Here is a 22,474-nt window from a genome sequence, read left to right as displayed (position 1 = left end):
ATATATTTTTTACTGCATTAATGTAGTGTTATAATTTGCCATATTATATTGCAGTACAGGAAAGACAACATTAGTTCCCCTTCTTCCTAGTATTGTGGCTCTGTTAGTAAAATACAGTTTCTTCTTCTATTAACAATAATGCTTCCTCTATGGCGAAGTCATTGAATCTTTCGTTTTAATTCCCCAAAACCATGTCAAAATTCCCGGCGTTCAACTCGTCAGCACGCAGCCTGGATATGTGTCCTGATTAATGTGTTGTACTGTTGATAACTGAATGTCAGTCCGGGCTAGACTTCGTTTGTTGACAATACCATGGCATAGTGTGCGTACTGCATTGCGTCGGCAAAGCCAGTACTTTCACTGTACTTATAGCGATATGAGTAAGAAAATTATACTAGTTTTATAGAACATAAAATGCAATATTGTCGAAAATTAAATCATATAAATAGTATATAATTTAATAATATTTATTACTTTCTATGTTTGACATTGAAACACAAAGTCCAATTGATAACTGAATATTTGATTCAATTAAACTATTGCAATTTGAATTTGTTCCTTTTTTTAAATTCGTTCTTGAATGTTGTTACAACGCAAATACGCCCCCTCTAAGGAAGTGATGTACTCCTCCAAATCTTTCGTTTACGGGAGATGGCTGAGATAGCTACTTACTCCATATTTTCAACAAATCTCACGCAAAAATAAACATGTTACATTTTCATCTTCCTTCTTTCTTGAATGTGGTTGCCATTACTACGCCAAGAATCAAATGGAATCTTAACATAGATGTTTCATTGAAAGACTGACCAGAACCAGAGAATTTTTTGTGCCCGAAATATAATTGTAAATTTATCCAGCAACTTGCACTGTTACATTTTTCATCATCTTTCGTAGCTATTGATCAAGATGGAGACAAAAAATCGCCACACACCTTCGAATCTGTAAGCTTCGCATTGTTAAAGTCTGATGTAGTTAAAGGTGATCTTAGAATCCACCTATCGTGGTACACTCTGAACCAAACTTTGAGAGATTTAAACTATTAATCTGATGTTTACTTTTTGATTATTCTTCGTAAGTAAACACGTAATAATTACATGTTTTCTTTTGCTGGTGGCCTATGGAGACGCAATAAAGTACTCAACTAAGAAGGGAGACACGTGATATGGGGCAAATGGTCATGTTTATTACATTTTTTGACATCATGTATCGAATTAAAGACAAAGAAATACACATTTCACGTACTTATAAAAATAAACTGACCACCCCATGTCGACACTAACAGCGATCGGTCTTACAATTCTCAGCCAAGATACTGAACAACTTTTACAGAATATTAGTCAAAAATGAATTATTCAACGGCATGAAAAGCTAAACTGATCAGATGATGAGCGTATGTATTTAGTTAAATTTAAATGATCACATATTGTACACAGGATACCAATTAATCATGGCTTATCTGGAACGTCATAACACGTGACAATGTACAATTCATCTTTGATCGTTTCCACACATCTTGAATACTAAACGGGTCAAAACGAGGTCTGTCAATGAAGACTTTCACACAATATCATGATCACATAAAAAAATGTTACATACTTGCTCGAAAACGAAATATAACAGTAAACATCAAGTTTGTTGGGGTTTTTTCTCATCAAAATTTAGTCTCAAAAATGCCCGGGTGAGAATGAATTCTAGAATTCTACAATGGTTTCGTTCATTTCCGATGAACGACAGGTTAACGGCTTGTTGCTCTATGACAAAAACATGACACATGATTCAATCGGTCAATTTTGTCGATGACGTCATTGTCAGACTTGACTACACTACCCAAACTTCCACGTCCCTAAGTCTGTAGTCTAAATGGTTCTTCTCGCTTGCTAATTTTTGAGTCGAGGAATAGAATATGATGATAATCTAAGTAACCATGGTATTGGTAAAAGTGTTCACATCTCGTGTTCACATCATGTTCATTAAACATCTGATGATCTTAGTACATCAAACGTTTAGCATAAAATATAAAACAAGTACTTTAAGCACGATCATAAATTTCCACTGAAAAAGTCGGACCAGATTTCGACAGAAATACGAGTATGAATATTTAATCTAATTTTTTACATCTAATTAAATTAATTTCACTTTCAATATAATTTTCCCCTGAAAATTGTGACCAGATATCGACAAAACGCAACTGGAGTATGAATATTTATTTCAATTTCATTACACATAATTCTTCCAGCATATAAATTGAAAATTCAACAAACTGTCTTGCCCTGGAAAAACTTGAATTGTATTTATTTTTTACCTGACAAAGGCAACGTTGTTATAACAATACCACTTCACGGTAGCTATGAGATTGCGAAAACAACGCGAACAAAAAAATCGCCCCGTTTAAACGCAAACAAAAGTGTTTGGAATTGTCAAATTGTGCCGTCAGTGAAGGCCTCAACTTGTTGAATGTAATTCCTTAATTAACGGAGAATATTTATCCGATCTGTACAGCTTCAATGATTCTCAAAGAAGAAAACTATCTGATCGTCACATAATACATGTATTTTAAACTTTCGTTCAAATATCTTTGTTACTAAGAAGCCCAGATGACGAACAGAGAAAGGTGACACAGGGGACAGAACCGAATGAGTTTGCTATCCTCCGATTTTAAGACAGAAAAATCTACCTGAAACAGCCTTAAGCACTTAATATGAGCAAACTGATGCAACGATGGTAGTTGCCTATCGAATAATGATTCGCCGAAACTTCATGACCCATTCTTTCAAACTCGAGAATAACAGCCAGGAGTCACTATGCAAATTATGGTACGAGAGAAGAATGTCACCCCGAATTTATAGATATATTCCTGATCTTTGAAATTTGAAATTGCCGCTATCTCTATATTGACTCTGACGGGAATTATCAAATATTCTTATTTGACGAAACAAGACATTCAAAAGTTCATTGTCTCCACAAGCGTCATAATGAGTCTTCGCAAGGTAAATGTTTGTATTGTAAAAATGTTGGGTACGAATATCCGTCGAAAAGGATTGAACACTAATTTAATGGTACGACGATAAATGAAATTAGTGGGCAACCAGTTCGACATTTTGATTTCTCTCAGTATTAGTGGAAGGTAGGCAGGTGTAGATACGTAATATGCAAATTAAAATAGCATTTTGTGTGCCGGGTTACAATTGTAGTTATACATGTAGTTGACGCGTTCAGTAATGGAATATTATGCGTATTTGATAATTGTTGAGCAGTTCCTGAATTTTGAAGGTCAACCTAAAACCACTTCTGGTCATCCCAAAATATTAAATGTAACGGTCTTACTTACGTAAGTCTTCGTACAATTACATCGAAGTGATTAAATTATTTGTAAGGTGTTCTCGTCCGCGTAGGTTTTTGGAGGTTTCCCTGCATGTTTGCAGCATGTAACTTTGGTAGTACAAATTATGGAGGTGAAAAAAAGTTGTGTTTTGAATCTCGAATAGGCACGCATATTATATAAAAAATTCAATCATGTGTTAATTTTCCTTTGTGGGTTTTTAAACCGCTTGCCTACCTTGTAAAATTTTGAGAGGACGGAAAAAAAAGAATTTGCTTACTCTGGCCTCATTCAGCTCATGGGCTAATCATAGGCACCTAAGTAATTTGTAGTCTCATATTCTGAAAGATAGCGATTATGGCAGCTCTGTTAAAAACCTGGAGTAGCTTTTATATTTTTGTATTCTGCATGTCAGTATATGTCAGTAAATCTTTAAAATTTGTCGTTCAGGTAGAATGCGCCTCGTGGATTGGTATTCTGACTCTCAATTTTTACAATTCTTTTCTCATCTACCACTTGTTCGGACTCATTTTAAATCTCTTGGGGTAAGAGAAAATTTCACCGTCTTATATTCTCGAAAATCGAAACCTCTATTTTTTCTCTGTAGGGTTAACGCAGGAATGGTGGCCATTTTGAATTTCAAACATCAGTAAATGTCAGGTAATTTGTTTCTCTGGAACCAAACTTTGCACGGTCAGCCCTGACTGTTATTTTTGATAAAGTCTCATTGAGGAAAGTTTGAGCAAAAGTCTTCAGTCCACTTTCGAGGCATATACTACCTTGAGTACTAACTGGCATTTATTCGACATAAGTTGCAGTAAATAGGACGGGCTTAAAGGGTTAAAGTATAAAATAGATTGTCACTGAAGGACCGGTTTAACAGTGTTTATGGTCATGTATGGTATGGTATGGCCATACCTTTGGTTTGAACGTAAAACCTTACAAAAAGACAAAATGGCAGTGAATTTAAACATACTTCTCTTCAGGCAACAGTAGTTCAGGAATTGACTATTTGAATTCGAGGTTTCACAATTTCGGGCAGTCAGTGTGGTGTAAATTGTCTATGTCAATTTGAAACTTTTGACTTATGTCCTCATACAGTGACTTTTGACCTTTCATAATCTAGTACGAGTTTCACCAGCACCCTATCGTGCGTAAATCTGAGAACGAGACTGCAGCTGCCAATAAATCAGGAAGTTAATTTTTTCACCGTAAATCTTTTATAAAAACATTTCGAGATGTAATAAATAGCATTTAACGTAAAACATGTACTCTATAAAAACACAGTAATGGCAGTGACACCTTATTTTGACAGAAATGATACAATACTTGTGAAAAGACCAGCCAGTAGCAGTAACTTTTGGTGATTGTTTTGACTTGTTTTGGTTTTGTATGTCGATCATGATTGCAAATTTTGTTCTATTCCCCAAGGCTACTGGAAACACTAACTATTAACCTTTCCAACGCCGAGTCTGTATATGTAAAATGCACTGTTATTGTTCACATTTGAATTCTAGTCCGGACCAGAATACACTTGACATGTCAACAATAACAAAGCAATTTACACGTGTACAGGTTGAGTTGACAGGCTGTGAATACTGTGTTTCTCAAAGTGCTTTAGCGAGTTTCCTGTAGTTGGCATAATTAAAGAAAAATATTACCGGAAAAACCATCAAAAGTTACCGCTACTTGCCCTGTAAACTTTAGCAACCAATTTTTCTTCACCACATACGATACAATTTTTACAAAGGATAAAAACTTTTCAAATTATGGCTTTTCTTATACATAATAGCCGCTGACACGATACCAATAAATTCAATTATTGATGTCAGCCGAGTTTATGTAACTGCAAGTTCTATGAAAACCATACAAACATGACCCAAACAAATTTATGGGTGACAAAATTGGTTTTAGAATTATAAAGTTCTATATTTTCCATTGAATACTAGTAGGCTTGAAATTTCAGAAAACCACGTTCGACTGACTCTATTAAAATGAAGCATATTAATTTATACACATTCAGAAACAACTTGTGTACAATTTCACATGAAATTGACAAAAACTGGCGAAGGATACGAAGCAATAAATAGCAACTTTAAAATCATTACACTTGCAACAATAGGACGGCGTCCAACGAGGTCATTCAAGTTGGGGTCACTGTCCGCAATGAAAGGATATCGTAGTGAAATCATCGACTGTTGTTCTGCCGATGGACCCCCTAGGACAGTGACTAAGATATTAAAGCTCTTTAAGCTCTGGTTTTATATTCATTGTGATGAATAGTGGAAGTGGCCCGATAGATCGGTTCTTTGAACTACTTTAGAGGGAGGGGGTCGTCCCGTCTGCGGTTGTGGGTCCCAAAAAACGGGTCTGCTACTTTGCACAACATGTCCTAACACCCCTAGTGCATATCCAAAATTCTAATATAGCGGCTGTTCCGGAAGTGGTGACCGCGGCGGAAGTAGATTCATGTTAACAAAAGGGACACAACCAAAGTTTATTTGGTAAAATCGTACTGTGATTGGAAAGCTAGAAAACTGGTGAACAATGAACATGCATTAAATGCTGAATTTTCTTCACAGTTGCTAGCGACATTCATCGCCAATTTCTGAGAAGAGGCAATGCTTATCAACAAGAAAGTTTCACAGCCGCAGACGGAACGACCACCTCTCTTTAAATTACCCTATTATGCTCGACATTTATGTAATGAAGAAATAAAGAACTTGCTGTAAAAATATTTGCCCCCGTATAGCACCGATCAAATAGGTTATTTCAGGTTGCCAAAACATAACTGTCTTTTCCATACTAGTACTGTTATTTGTACCATAGACACTCAAACTTCTCGACGGTCTATGCTTGTACGTGTACCATTTGCGAAATTTCATCGATTCGAAAGAATCACTAGACTGAAAGATGACAGTCGTGTATGGGTCTCAGGCAAACTCCAACCCTGACCGTGGGATTTCTGGAGACCAACGTATGATCTATCATTCTAAAGAATCATCGACTCATTCCAATTATCCTGGTGGCCATTGGCACATGGACGATTACACGGGTTACGTTGCACCAAAAATAAATAAATAAAGCTCGGTCACGCCACATTTAATACACTGTAAATGTTAGGTTTGGGTAAGGCTCTTAGAGGACCAGTAGCTATAACTTTTGATGATTTTTTTTCTTCACTGTTTTTGTTTATATCTCAAATAAAGGTTCTTGTTCTACTCCCGAAAGCGTGTTTTAAATACTGAGTATTTGGGTTGACAACTAAGCTTATGCATGTGTGAGCTGCATTGATGTTGTTGTTTCAGCTGGTGAATTCTGGTCCAGACCAGAATTCACATGTGAAACATTAACCGTGCATTGTACACGTCACGGACGCTATGTTGAAAGACTGAATAGTTGGTGTTTCAACATGCTTGTGGAAGTAGAGCAAGACCTAACTTGTCATTGCAAGAAAAGAATCATTTAAAGTTACAGTAACTGGCCCTTTAAAAGACAGTCAAGGTTTATTCGAGTTCCATGTACGGACTACACCTCGGATCACGGTCTTCCTCCAGATATTTATTCCATATAAAAGTTATATTCCTTGGTTCCATGTGATGTATAGAGAAAACTCTATGGATTGGACAAGTCACATTTCTCCTGAATTCAACGGCGTGGGTGTCGAATCGGCGGTCCATCTGGGGAACTACTTTAATTTTTTTCAAGCAGAGACCGACAAACACGTCCTCCCATGGTAAAAACGTCACATCGTGACTGCGCATGTGCACTTGGTGGGCGACGTCACGCGACATTAGGTAGGCAGTGCCCGCCAAGTATGGCGGGTAAATCCTGGCGGGGTACACTTTCCTAGATGTGTACCACTTGGATTTCTTCCAGCGAATAGGCATGGCTTTTTGGTATTTGTGACCGACAGCATACTGTCTTCGGGGACTTTCTAAGAGAAACATAGTTAAAGAGTAGTAATTAATAAAAACATCATCATCTGCCTTGAGTACATAATCTACGCGAGGGCAGTATCTTTTCACCAAATGCAAACTTTGCAGTGTTTTAAAAGTTAAATTTAAGTAACTGTCTCTGAAATTCAAAACAACAATATCTCGGTGCGTGAGGATCTCCCCCTTTACGGCTTCCCTGAGCGTCAGATCGTCCGTCTCGGCGAGGATGAAAACATGATGGATCTTTTTCCCGGCTATCCGTGTGACGCCGCCCCAACTCTGGCGTATGGCCTGCCGCTGGACGACGTTCTCGTGCCGCGTCATCACCAAGGTGACGAGAAAGACGTCATCGTCGCAGAACGCCGTGGTCTCGTTGTAGCTGACGTCGGGAGGGAGGAAGTACATCTTACGGTATCCGTAGTGTCCATTCCTGGTGAAGGCTTCCTCGAGGGCCGGGATGATGAACCGGACGAAGGCGACACAAATGGAGAGCAGGAACAGATATGCAAATGAGCTGGACCGTCTCAGAGGCCTCATCTTGGTACGCGGCTCTCAGCTCACATCATGACGATAATTTTACCTGAAAGAAAGCAATAACATTCAAGCTTGATCAGATATCAACGTGTGGAATACAAGACCGCTGCGCCTTATACAGACCATTTAAAGAATGCTTGCAAGTGAACAGAAAAATTAAAAAAAAAACTAATCAAAGTTTCGAAGCCATGATGAATGGAGGTGAAGCCTTAGATTGTACGCAGCCATTGAGGATGCGCTAATCTTTCGTGATGAAATTGCACAAGTAGCGAGAATTTGCATGAAAGGTATTATTCAAATCCTACAATTAACACGATTGGAACTAAGTTGGGATAATTGGATCTTTTAATTGTTTAAATTTATCAAAAGTGTTACGTGCCCTATAGCTGAAAGTTGCAATGTTACAAAATACCCATACAAACAAGTGTATCGCAAAAAGAGAAAATTAGATAAGCTTACATTTGCAGATTAAACCACCATTACTACATTATCCAATTATCCAAAATTAGTTCCAGTCGTGTTAATTGTGGTTGTTGAAAAGTGAGTTTCGATGGACGCAAACCTGAAAACGCAATATAATTCACTAATATAATGTAGAAGACAATAGTTAATTTAACATCAGAAATGGGAACAACAGAAAACAGATCGACACGACGACAAGAGCTAGTCACACCCACACTCTCCTGAGATATGTAGTGTTATAACCGGATAACCCAACGCTTTTTGTCAGGGAATGTCACGGGTGTATCTACCAGAACAGAACAAAGGAGGGCTGGCGAAGAAAAAACAATCTGTCAATCCTTACATCATTAAGACTAAAAGCAGCTATAAAATATGACTATCTATTGGCTCTGCCCTAGTCTTTACCGACTCGCGACGTGACCGTGTTTACAAGATTTTGCGAAACGGCACAGACGCCCGGCGAAGCGTAATTTCGTGTACGGATTGCAACGCCCCCAGGCGTCATTGAGCAGGATTCCGCTCATCCCCGGGGACTTGTGTGGATGTTACACGCGGCGCTATTGAAAGTCGACTGTTTATTATCAACTGGCACAATGAAAGAATACAGTCACTTTTCCTGCGTACTTCTTTTATCATAGCTATAAAGAGACGAGCGAGAAATTGTCGAAGCTAAGAGAAACTCCAGCAATGTTAACGACTCCACAGAGAACACACAGTGAGTCGTGTCGTAGCTTGAGGCATCCGTATATAGTTACACACTGCATGGCGATAATCGATTCAGACATCCCGTCTAACAGCATCAATATTTAAACAGATGCAATATTGAAATGCATAATGCAATGTGCGTATTAGGTTACGATGAGGCATATATACAGAACAAAAACACCAACATGCCACGGTTTTCAGAAATCACTTTACTAATTAGTGACATGCGAATACTTGTATAGTAGTTCTCAAAGACAGACAGACATCACACTGAATATTGATAACGCCTCTTTTTTAATCGAAAGGCATTATTCATCTCATGTGCTTTCTAAATATAAGACTGCTTTTTCGACAATTCGATAAAACAAACTCTGCCTGATAAAAGTCGCCCTGTATGTGATCGATCATTATCGACAGCTTGCTAATCTAAACTATCAGTAATTTTAAACAAATCCAAAAATGCAAACATAAGGGATACACATGAAGGTCAAAGGTCGTCACATCGATGTATAAAATAATTAAATTGATGTAAATTCCATCTATAGGATTCTTAATGCAAAGGACACTGAAGCAGCCACGCTGTCCAATAAAAAATACCGATTTTAAAATGTCGAATGCACATCGTAAAAATGAAATTTCATGACTACATCGGTGTCATTTCAAGTTGAAATTCCCCGTGGATGATATGGATGGTTCGCAGTGTTTTCTATTCGTAACTAATCTTACAGAGCAGGGCGTTCTGCAGCGCTCGCACCAACTCATAGGACGCATTAATATTCGATTGCCTCACAGCTCCCAGGACGCAGCGCCGCACGCCAGAGCTCGTTGCTATTATTCTCGCTCTAACTCAGCTATTGTTCAGGAGTCTGGTGTTATTTGATTAGATTAGATTAAATTACATCATAGAAGACCCCATCACTAATACCGAAAGGAATGAGCGGTTTACTAAAAACACTAGCATCAGCCTTCAAAAACTGACAAGAGAAAGCGTATTTACTGTACAGCCTTGAATGATTGCACAACCTGCAAAGTGTCCTGGAGCCATTCTTGAAATATTAAACATATTGCGATAACTTAAAATCCTTACGGTTATATTGTGAATATTATGTTCCTGCATATCCTGATAAACATACAAGAATATAATCGAGCCTGATATAGCACTCTTATAGGTGATTTACAAACAAGATATATTCTGACAGTTTTTGTGCACATTTCATGAACCGCACGTACCTGCAGAGACGAACGAAAACACCCTCGACCTCATACACCGAGACAAATGACATACTGACGCCAGATAGCCTCGTAACAGGCAACGCAGAGCTGTGATCAAAGTGATAACTCCCCGGCTGAATATGTGGAGACGTGATATTCAAGCGTTTATGCTGCAAAGCATGGAACTCCATCGCTCTGTGCGAGTGAGCCTTTTCCCAGGATACAACACCACTGACGTCATGGCGATATCCATAGACAGTGAGCTGTTTGGCATTTACACCGCGCATCACGATAACCCCGAGTTCTCAGAGAAAAATGCCTCCTTTTAAAAAGCATAAAAAACGGACACGCTGGCATTCAACGCTATAAAACACAGAAAAGGGAGCAGGGTAGAGTGTTTGAAATAAGTAGATTAATTGCTTGAATAAATCATTAAGATAAGACTCGCATACAGACTTAGCATATTATCTGAACCAAAGCCAGATAAATTGATTCATGCACAGGCAGCAAAGTAATACTATAAGTTATGAAATCAACCGGATATGGGGTTAAGCTTTTAAAGGGTCGACCAAAATGAAGAAATCGCCTTACGCATATTTCCGGGGTTTTTTTCCTGATGGCCGGACGCCAATTATAATCGAGTGCCGTCATTATCGTATTCCCGAACTCTTTACATCGGAGCTAGGCATTTCCATCCAATTTTCGAAACAATTTTCTAGTTGTCACTGATAATTCCTATGGAAAGCCGTACCACCTTTTAGAAGCCATTTCCCATGATGCAATACTCGATTGGCATCATAATGATCATACACTAGTAGGTCGATTACTGGTATAATGACGTTCCGTTCTATTACTATGTCAACCGTTAATACAGAGATTGCCGGCTCGGATTTACGTAATGGCTATACTGATTTATACTGCATCTACACTGTGATATTTTCTTCACTTTCACTGTGTCCCGATCGCCGTGAGATCTTCGCCAAAGACAGCATCAATGATGTATATAAACACTTTGTAGATGGTCATTTAAGAAGGCCCACCACGAAAGAGATGGACAAGACAGCAGGGTACACGTGTTTTGCGTTTTGCAAGTTGACAAAGGCACTTCACGTGGGCATAGGTTTCAGCCTGACAGCCTGAGCACAGTCTATCATCTTACACTAAGTTTTATAGCATGGGTGGTACAAAAGGGGGGCGCCATTTTTGAGCTAAAAGTGACAGTGACGGCTTGGTTTCCATGTTACCGAAATGATAACGATTCGATTCGAAAGCATAGGATTTGACAAAATGATTTGCAATATAAAAATCAAAAGCAAAACAACAGAACTACATACATACATACATAAGCTTACGTACACACACACATACATACATACATACATACATACATACATACATACATACATACATACATACATACATACATACATACATACATACATACATACATACATACATACATACATACATACATACATACATACATACATACATACATACATACATACATACATACATACATACATACATACATACATACATACACAAGAAGCAGTAACAAACAAAAATCATACACCCGTCGAACTGTACCTTAAGTTTCTACATTGAGTTGCAAAAAACACGGGAAATGTAGTCTAAGGTTGCGGGAGCCACTTCACACTTAAAATAATCGTGTCTCTGTCAAAGGAATCTTACATAAAAGAAGTGATGACCCACGCTACCCCGTACACCACTCTCGTCTCGATGAATGAATTTGGTAAAGGCAATAAAAGTGTCACGTAAACCGAGACGGCAAAGTGACAGATACACGTGACCAACATACTCTTACATTTAAGTATACCATTCTAATGTATTTTGACCAAATTTGACTTAATAGTGGAAGGCATTGTATAAGCTTCTGACAACTACGTATTACCCTCCTACTATGATTTGATAATGTTCCCCGTCCCGTCCACTATTTTCCCCTCGCCACCATGAAAGTGGTCCCCCCGCTTCCCCTCTCCACGCTTAAAATACTGCTCGCCATATTGCCCTCTAACAACGACAAATGTTTTCCGCTTCCCTCTTTCGCTAAATGCTTCTGTCTCTCCCATTTGGGAAACTTTTCAAAGAAAACAGCATCCTCGAGTGTCTGCCGAATACTAGAGTAAGATTCCCCCTACCTTCTGATGACAAACATTGTCCGTCCGCGCTTTCTCAGCCCGCCGAAGAGACAGAATGAAAAACCCGCCGATCAGGGAAAGAAATCGGTCGAACACCTCTTTTCCGCGAACAGCTTCAGTTTGCTTCATTGAAAATGGGGGTCAAGGGTCGGGTCGTTCCAACTTTTTACATTTAAAGAAAGCACGTCAGCCTGTTTCAGTCAAAAGATTCTCACATAAAATCAGTGACGTCATGGTCTCCTTCTACTTCACGCTTGCAAGAGTCATCGGAGTGTGGAGAAAGGTACTGGGCGTGTAAGGTAAATTACTAGTGGACCACATATTGACCGATGAAGACTGCAATCATTGTGGTTGAGTACTGGCATAACGCCTTGATTCTCAACGGCTAGACTCTAGGAAACTGGGGCTGCAAAACAATACTTTCTATTCGCCAAAGTCTTCCAGACAATATATTTCGAATCAAGTCAAACTTAGGCAGTTTTTGACGTGAAATACAGTCTTTGAATACCAAAGCGCTAAAACTTTCTCTCATTATTCGATCGAAGAAAATTTTGACTGTTCTCTTTCATAATGAAGAGAAACAATGCATTTTTTTATATTAAAGAATGTTTAAATTACCCTACGGTCACCGATGTTAGATATTCAAAATGGCCGCCACTCCCTCCGTTGAGGGAAAATAAAAATATAGATTCTCACAGGAAAACATGACAGTCGAAACTTTCTTTTCTCTACAGATTTTTAAAAGTGTTCACTCAGTCTTTAGACGAGCGAAGAATTGTAAAAATTTCGAGTCTAAATATCTGCCCCCCGGGCGCCATTTATGTCTCATTCCATTGCGCACAATCATGAACTGATGAACTGCACTTGCCTTGGGTGAAAGAAAGAATCGAACGAGGTGACCTTTCCAGTGAGGAGAGTAATGGGGACGCTAGCCTGAACTTTTGATACTATGTCAGTATCTTCGTTCTATAGAACAGGTACGTTTCGTCTCCTTCTCACTCAAGCGTGTTGAAAGACAAAAGTGAGAGTCGTGCAGGCTTTGTGTACAAACTGCAATTTCTCGTTGATCAACAATGCAGACCATAAAATCAATTCAAAACAATAATAATTGGACGTTGCATGCCCTCAACGGCAGGATGTGAGGAAAAATTAAGTTAACACGTGGAATTTTGCATGACGTTGGGAGTGAATCAAGAACCTTTTTATTACAATTTACATAGTCTGACAAAAGAACTACTGGCAAGCAGTCAAAAGCGACAGGTAACGGGGGCTTGGTGCAGAAACGTTTGCTGATGAGATGAACTTGTATTTCACGGAGTCACGCAAGCTCGACATAACATTGTTTTTTAATTTCTCGTTCAGGTGTAGCATTAGAAGTCATTCATTTTGTTGCTGACTATGCGATGAAGATAGTGTGGTGTTACAGTACGCCTTCAAAGGTATGAGAGTATATTTAGCAATTCAACGAATTGACTCACGATTCAGAGATACACCGGAGGGGAATGGGAGACAATGCGCAGTCTCTCTCTTTCTCTCTCTGTCTGTCTGTCTGTCTGTCTGTCTGTCTGTCTGTCTCTCCTCTCTCTCTCTCTCTCTCTCTCTCTCTCTCTCTCTCTCTCTCTCTCTCTCTCTCTCTCTCTCTCTCTCTCTCTAACGCTTTGAAATTTTAGATGTTCGCCCCTTCCGCGGTACAGTTGATTCCGATGGTATTTCAATGTTTTGCACTGTGTGACTTCAATTTACGAGTTTACGACATTAGTTTGGATTACAGGAACACTTTGCATGTCATTCAACCCCCCCCCCCCCCTTCAACTGTAGGGTCGCTCAAAGCAATATCTTAAGGGGGGTGGTCGGAACTGCGCTTAAAGGTCGCATGGGACCCACACGACCAATGGAAACACTGTATCCAAGGGAAGTTGGCGATTGATGAAAGTTAAAACATATTTGTCATAATAGACATCGTAAACTTTAAACGTTGCAGCCAGATATAACGTGCATGAAATACATTGTTTGTAAACAAGGAAGTCGCACAGGCGCAGCTCTGACGACCCCTTCCCTTTAATGTCACAGGTTCACCTCTACACAATGTCGAATGTTTAATGTTTAATGTTTAATGTTTAATATATTTCTATAGCGCTTTTTCTACAATACAATATTCAAAAGCGCTTTACATCAAGTAAAACAATAAAAAGTATTGCATTCAATAAAAATACAAAACAAAACAAGATTTAAACAAAATCTCATAAAATGTCCAATAATATTAAAAATTAATCAGTGCAGTTGATAATTGTTTAAAAAGAAAAGTTTTTAATTGTGATTTAAAAGGTTGAATTTCTGTTATGCACTTTAATTCAAGTGGGAGTGAGTTCCATAACCTTGGACCACAGACTGCAAATGCACGATCATTATACTTGTTGAAAGATCTTGGTACTACAAGATTCATACCGGAATTTATCCGCAGATTATACTTATTAACGCTGACTTTTTCTACCAAGTCACAAATATACTGTGGTGCCACACCATCTAGAGCCTTAAAGACCTGCAAGATAATTTTGAAATTAACCCTAGCCTTTACTGGAAGCCAGTGTAGTTGGATCAGGGAGTCAGTCACACCATCATACTTTCTCAGATGCATTACTACTCTTGCTGCATCATTTTGGACACGCTGTAATTTATTAAAATGCTGATTTGGCATGCCATATAAGATTGAATTGGCGTAGTCGAGGTGGGAGCTAATGAGAGCGTGAACAAGAATTTCAGTAGTGTCTTGATTCAAATAATGACGAATACGTCGGAGGTTGTATAAGCTGTGACTGGCTTTTTTACAAATCTGGTTGACATGGTGCTCCATCGACAAGGTCGAATCAAGATATCCTCCTAAATTACGAACCTTGTTAACAATTTTGATTCTGTCATTACCAATTTGAACATAGTCACAAGTTAATTTGGCGAGCTGTTGTTTGGTACCAAAAATCACAACTTCTGTTTTGTTGTCATTAAGTTTCAACCTAATTGTTCAAACATCTAATTTTGAATATCACAAACACAGTTGTACACATTCAAGTGCTGTGGTCTCATCATCAGCTCTCGGTGCAAACACTTTCAGGAGCTGTGTATCGTCTGCATAACCATGACTGTATAATAAATGTTTGTTAATGACGTGGAACAATGTACTTGAATAAGCTGTAAACAGAACCGGTCCAAGGCAAGATCCCTGTGGAACACCAAATCTGATACCACACTTTTCAGACAAACTGTCGGATATCAGTACTGTTTGTGTTCTATCACTTAGATAAGATGAAAGCCAATGCAAAACTGTGTTATCTAATCCAAATTCAGTTTTCATAGGAATACCTTTTAAACACTGTGAATGAGGCCACTTTGGCGGGAACCTGTTGAAATTATGAGGAAGACATTCTCTGCATCACGCCACAGTCTATACTTGTTAAAATATCGTCATAACACAACAGAGCAATCAAGGATAGGATGCAGATTACCTGCCGAGCTTACATACGATTCGATCGTAAAAAGTAGCCGTTATCTGTGCACTCGGCTAGAGTTGTTGAGAAACGCCATCGCATTGACTGTCTATCGTGATAACCCAAGAATCAAGTGGACGACCAATGGGTCGCGTTTATTGTCGCGTTCTGTGGAATATTGTCGTCAGTTGTATCGTTCATATTCAAACTGATTAATAAATCTCCAGCACGACCTTATGTTCAAAACATAGAGTCCTTGATCTAGTATTATTTAGCAGTCCTCCGCCATGATGTCAACCAGCAAGTGTAAGGAATTTCAAAATTAATCAATTTCGCGTCAGATATGCTGAATAATAGCAAAAATTGTTAATTCCGTAGTAATAGTGAAACAAGATCGTACTGTATGAACTTATTCTGCGGTCTCTGGGTAACAGTGCCGGGGGGGTTAGTCAGTGTTAAATAATGAACATAGACAGACTGTACACCAACTGTTTACTTGACGTCGAAGTGTTTTGTTTTCGCCTCTGCAGGCACCATAGTAATATCCTGTTATAAATCCTAAAGGCTGATTAAATGTATATTGGTCGACAAAGCTCATCAATTTAAGGTTTGGGGTGTTCGGCGTGGCCTAGGCAACAGTGACGGAAAACCGTCGAGTGGACGCAGTCTCCCGGGGCGAAATGAATGATCTTTTAAAATCGACAACCGATTGCAACAGTTACGAGAACAACTAACACAGATTGTTACAAGCTTTGCCTTGATTTCTCCATGTTGTCTCCATGGTAACTACACGGGAGACCCTGTAGGATGCGGATCCTGAATAAGTCACCACGTGATGTACTGAATGCGTGAACGCTAATAGTGAATGGCGTGTTCCATGCGGTAATTCCGTTTTGAACGCTCGTTCCTTCAGGTACTGTCATGCGGAAAATTCTCTCTTAGAAAACGTTCATATTGAGTTGCCCTGAAAAATACTAAATCAGTGCAAATCAACTAACATAGTTTCTCTTCGAAAAAAAATTCAAGTTATCCCTAAAACCCTCACGGAGCTTGAAGGCCCAGAATTAGAGCGTTGCTGGTATTTATTGTTCTATTGTGCGGCCGAGTTCCACGGCACTGATTTGACGTTCAACATTCAGATGTTCATAAATTCGAGCACGTACTGTCAGATTCGAAAATTACAGCAAGAGAGGCGTTGAGTTGAAGGGTCAAAGGTGACTTAATAGAAGTCATTTCTTACCACGTGAGATCTGAAAGTCGGTGCTTTTATTCCAAAGCTCATTTGTACGGTGATGGAAACAAACTGATTGATCAAGAATGTATGAAATCACGGAGCACATCTAAATACGATTTTAAATGTGATTAGAGTAAAAGTTGGCTTTACCTCTTTTGTAAATCAAACTACAGTCCCTCAACTCAGAGAAATCAGGGACGAAGTCTTTTCAAGTATAAAGTGGAATTCATAAAAAGCCGTCTCAGAAGAAACGGATAACTTAGAAGCAGGGAATTTCACATAAGGGAGCCGTCATTATTTACCGTCGGGGTCGTAAGAATGAGAGTTCTAAGTACATGTACCACAAGATGACATTATTTTAAACCTGTATCAGGAGGGGAGACCCCCTTCTCGCCTCACCCCGTGTATTCACTGCTTCACAGACGCCTCGTCATCAAACACACACCGGTATCTAATAATGCAGTGACTATAAGTACCGCATCTGGCTTCAAACTGTCGGTGTATATGCTTACCATTGTTTCATCGCGCTGTTAGAGGATACTACGCGAGTGTAAATTGATAAACATTAAATTTTTATAAACATAAAATGTAATGTATATTTGGTGAACAGCTTTACTTAACCCTTATCCTACCAGGCAGTATCACTTTCCCATAGGCCTAATCTTCCAGGTCGAAAAAAACAGTAGCGTTAATAACACTGTCGCCTTCTTTCTGATTTGTATTGAGCCGAGACCTAGGGTATTATCAACTGCTTAGCATGGTATGTCGACGTCGTAGCAGGTATTCGGTAAAAATGAGGGCTACCTTACATGTGTTCAATATTTTTTTGCAAGTTTTAACAAGGACAGATTGACAAAGTACTGAGTTCATAACAGTATACATTTGTGATCAAACGATACAATGAATAAAATCTTTAGTCATGTGTAGGATAGTACTTGACTCGAGATTCATTTTCATTAATCGCGAGTCATCTTCAGTAACCAAAATATCCCTTTATGAATGGTCTATGACTGTTAGGTATACTGTGAGTAGTCCCTTTGTACTCCTTTGTTTCGCAGTTTCTTTGTTTCTTTCTTTTTTACACACACCACACACACACTCTCTCTCTCTCTCTCTCTCTCTCTCTCTCTCTCTCTCTCTCTCTCTCTCTCTCTCTCTCTCTCTCTCTCTCTCTCTCTCTCTCTCTCTCTCTCCCCCCTTCGGGTTCCATCTATTAATGGCATAAAGCGAACTTTGAAACTCATTGTCAGTTTGTCATTGTCATTGTTTGACTCTCACTATGTCATTCTCAACATTGTACTCAGATTGTCGTTTTCGACGGGGGGGTCGCTCAGTTTGACGCTCGCAAAACCGGCAAATTTGTATGTTCGAAACGTATTCTGTCTATCAATCCTTATTCTGCGAATTGGATTTATGACACACAATGCATTCAAATTGTTTATGCGGTCGACTGCGAAAAGCCTATACTGACTTTTGATTGCAAAAACATTCCCAAGGCCCTTCCTGTATATCAATTGCAGTTACAAGGAGCGACTGAGGTTGCAAAAAAGTCTGCATAAAACTTTCATGATAAAAAAGGGCCATCTTCAATGTAAATAGCTATGTTTTTTTTCTAGCACCATCGGCCCTCTATGGGAACAATGAGCCGGAGTTGCTTTAAATCAAGCTGTTGAAGTAATTTACAGCACCTGCTCAGTCATGTCTGTGCATTTTCGGTGACCAATTTAAACTGTTCGGTTGGAGCGAAAGAGTTGTGAACCGGAAATCGTAACTGAGCGTTTAGACCTCTTCGCTGTCACAGGTTGGCTGAGGAAGCACCACTTTTGCCCTCGCTAATTCGAAACAGTCTCGCACGGACGCATCGTAAAAAAGAAGAGAAGGGAGCAGCTGTTGCAAGACGTCTTGTCAACCTTTCACCCACTTGAACCAATTTTATCCGTACGGCAGACTTCCTAGCATGCATTGGTTTGAAGTTGAATATCAAGGCCTGTTGCTGGATGAAATTACTATAGCCAAGACGTTCTATCTTTTAATTACTTTTTCCCGCCTGACGTCATACCGTTCCGAAGAAAACCTTCTTTTCATAAATAGATACCTTTAAAAATACTACACTTAAAACACCACAGTTGGTATTTAGCGGCGCGATTGCCGCAACACGAACCAGAACATTAAAATAGCAACCAAAATTTGCTGTTAAATGCAGACGTTCAGAAGTCTGTTGAACACATATTGTAGTACTCATTATTATTTGTAGGTCTGGTACGCCAATACTCCACATGATGTGCACCCACTTCAATCGAAAGCGCACACTCAGGATCTGTATTTTGTCTCTTCGCAGTCTTCAGCTCGCTGTGACGGCCAACGAATATGATTTCAGGACTTCAACTACAATTATTGTATGGTCGGGTGCATAGATCATTTGTCCCTACACGGTTACATCACTGCGGAAAACGTGAATAAAATTCTTATACTCTCCCCGTAAATACATCAGGTGCAGCCAACTGAGCTATTCATCGAAAAAGCTATTCCGGGAGCAATTTTTTGAGGGCGGGGAAATTTTAATTTGTTTAGGCAGGGGACATATTTTTAGCTGGCAGGGAGCAGATTTGAGCTTTTTTGTCAGGCAGGGCAGATATCGGTTGATTGGCCTGGGGACCGGGATCGGGGAAAAACGAGGAGATGGGAAGTTACTTGTAAAACGGGGGCGGGAAAGTCGAGCCTATTTATCATGTTAAATAAAGGGAAAATCGACAGGTTTTTTCATCACAAGGCAGGGGAGCTCCATGTCTGCAGGGGAATGATAAAATTTTAAGGGGAATTTTTTCAAGGGCAGGGGAAATCGACGTTTTTTTTCGTCACAGGGGAGGCGAGCTTCAAAAAGTCACAATGGGGAGGGGAAACAGGCAAAAATGTGTGGGGAGAGCGTAAAAATGAAGTTCGAGTGTGGGAGGGTAAGTCGAAAAATTTTCAGTTGGAGGGCAAATTGTGAACTTACAGCTAATTAATTACCCCTAGACTTAAAATTATTCAGTTCACATTATATTTCATCATAATAAGGACCCCTTTAAAAGTGCAGTGTTCGTTGGCTGCACCTAATATATGTTATCTTCTTTGATGCACGGTCGGATTACAGATTCTGCAGATGTCGAACATTGACGAGGAGGCAATACGTGATATACATAATAGAGTTGCTACGAGCTTACTGCTGTTCTACTCGAGCTAAGAGAGGCACCACGACATCGGGAGTTTTATTGAGTGATTTCTCACATTTCTCCGGAGGAAAAAATCAGATTTAGGTCACGGTGAGAAAGCCTGCCTTTCATATCCTACTTACCGTTAATGGACTAATTGACAGCAAATGTGTGCTGGTAGCAACGGTTTTATTATGATAAAATGATGTGAAATTGTAATGCCCTATTGCCAATCGAGGCGATTTGCTTTGAAGTACAACCATTTTGAACTACCTAGCGACCGATATAGAGATGCTGTGGCACTGAAGAGGATTAAATAGGTGTGGGTTTAGGTTTGTCATTTGAGGGAATACTAGTGAACATGGGAAATATGTGACTATCAGCATCAAATGTCTGACTATGTTGTAGAATATTTTTGCAATTTGGTTTGTAGTTCATAAGTGAGTACTGGAACCATATCATTTTCGAATTTTGCCTGAATACTTACAGTTTGCCGTAGCTCAATTGTCCAAGACAACCGTTTTGTTCGACCAAAAGTGACAAATTCGCCCAAAAAATGTAAGTATGCAAATTTTATCGTGACATCAACAAATCTGAGTCAGGTCTCCCCCATGGAACAGCACACAAAAACAATCGGAAATTTTTTGACCAAACGCAACAAAATTGTCACAAAAATGCAACATTGCAGATTTTGTCAAGATTTGAACAAAACTGATAGAGAACATCTATGGGGACCTTCATAGCAAATTTCAAAGCAATCAGTCCGTCGGTTTTAGAGAAGAGGATTTTTTGACTGAAAACAGCAAAATATAACCCAAAATACAATATTGCAGATTTCGTAGCCACTTAAATATAACTAACATAGATCATCCCTTGGGACCTTCATATCAAATTTTAAGCAATCGGACAAACTGATTCCGAGAAGATGATTTTTGACCAAAAGAAAACCAAGAAAAAATACCCCGAAAATAAAACATGTAAATTTCATCACATATTGAAGAAACGAACTAAGGTCATCCCTAGGAATCTGCATTACTAAGTTTCAAAGCATTTGGACAAGCGGTTTCAGAGAAGATTTTCTGACCCAAAACGGGAAATATTGTCCCAAAAATACAAATTTCAGCACACTTTGAATAAACCTGACTATGGCCGTCCTAAGGAGCCTGTATGCTAAATTTCAAAGCAATCAGATCAGCGGTTTCAGAGAATAAATTAATTGTTGCCCAATCATGGACTGACGGACGGTGGACGTATAGACAACGAACGACGACGGACGATCAGCCTATCAAAACCTCCACGCGCTGACTGCAGAGCTAAACATTGAACTCACAAGTTTACGTCATGCGTCATTTTTAAAATCTAAAGTCAAACTCTAATTTGTCTCTTTTCAGGAATAAGGATTCATTTTCTAGTAATGAGGGCCTATGGGACATGTTTTTTTTCGAATATTGTTTAATTTTGTCATCTGTGTCCCTGTACTTTGGCCTTTGCTATAATTAACATGAATAATAGACAGTCTGATTATTTTGACAACGATGGTTCGTTGTTAAACATCTTTCGGAAATTCATGAAGTCTATATTTATGACACAGCATCCATCTATTAACTATTAACTGATATCATACCACCATAAGGCATTAGTGAAATCAGCAGCTTGTTGTGGGGGTTTTTTTTGGAAATCTTAAGTTATTATCATTCCGGATACAATCAGGTGACTTTATGTGAACTTTTACAATCAAGACACTAACCTGACGGAACTACTTTACGATTTAAACCTACCACAAAGGATCGCATTATTTCCTTCCATATCAGTCAACTATAAGGCACCCTAAATGGCCTAATCTACTATTTAAGTCTCATGAACATGACGCCATGGAGCCTTTAGGGATATATATATATATATATATATATATATATATATATATATATATATATATATATATATATATATATATATATATATATATATATATATATATATATATTCAGTCAGTGATAATCTTAGTGTCTTGCTGCAACAACTTTGAATGGAATCAGTTAAGGCGTGTCAAAATTATAGCTCTTCACAAATTAAATGGCCACCTGGCGGCCATATTGGATCGGATGGCGAAATAAATCGATGTGCATATGTACGCCGAATGTTTTGTCCTTATACCAAATTTGAGAGACAAATAGGTCCATTCATGTGAGAGGTTCGGCTCTGGATGGACGGACGCACGGAACCCAAATTATCCATAGG

General features: G+C 39.0%; 1 protein-coding gene across 7 annotated transcripts in view; it reads right to left on the bottom strand.

Annotated features, from left to right (window-relative positions):
- Nucleotides 1-1,163: 1,163 nt before the first annotated feature.
- Nucleotides 1,164-22,474, bottom strand: part of LOC139116845 (beta-1,3-galactosyltransferase 5-like) — a 29,848-nt gene continuing 8,537 nt past the window's right edge. For 4 of the 7 annotated variants that reach the window (XM_070679550.1, XM_070679548.1, XM_070679552.1 and 1 more), the window contains one exon: nucleotides 1,164-7,837. In XM_070679550.1, the coding sequence (XP_070535651.1) occupies nucleotides 6,826-7,794 (969 nt within the window). In that variant the 5' untranslated portion in view covers nucleotides 7,795-7,837 and the 3' untranslated portion in view covers nucleotides 1,164-6,825. Of the gene's footprint in view, nucleotides 7,838-8,250; nucleotides 8,341-10,188; nucleotides 10,335-12,332; nucleotides 12,464-22,474 lie in introns of those variants that run through there. The other 3 variants (XM_070679549.1, XM_070679553.1, XM_070679554.1) reach the window with 3 other exon arrangements.

Source organism: Ptychodera flava, chromosome 18 (genome assembly GCF_041260155.1).
Source record: "Ptychodera flava strain L36383 chromosome 18, AS_Pfla_20210202, whole genome shotgun sequence".
NCBI classification, from domain to species: Eukaryota; Metazoa; Hemichordata; class Enteropneusta; family Ptychoderidae; genus Ptychodera; species Ptychodera flava.
Note: the sequence above shows the minus strand (reverse complement) of the source record. Positions and strands in the feature narration are given on the sequence as shown.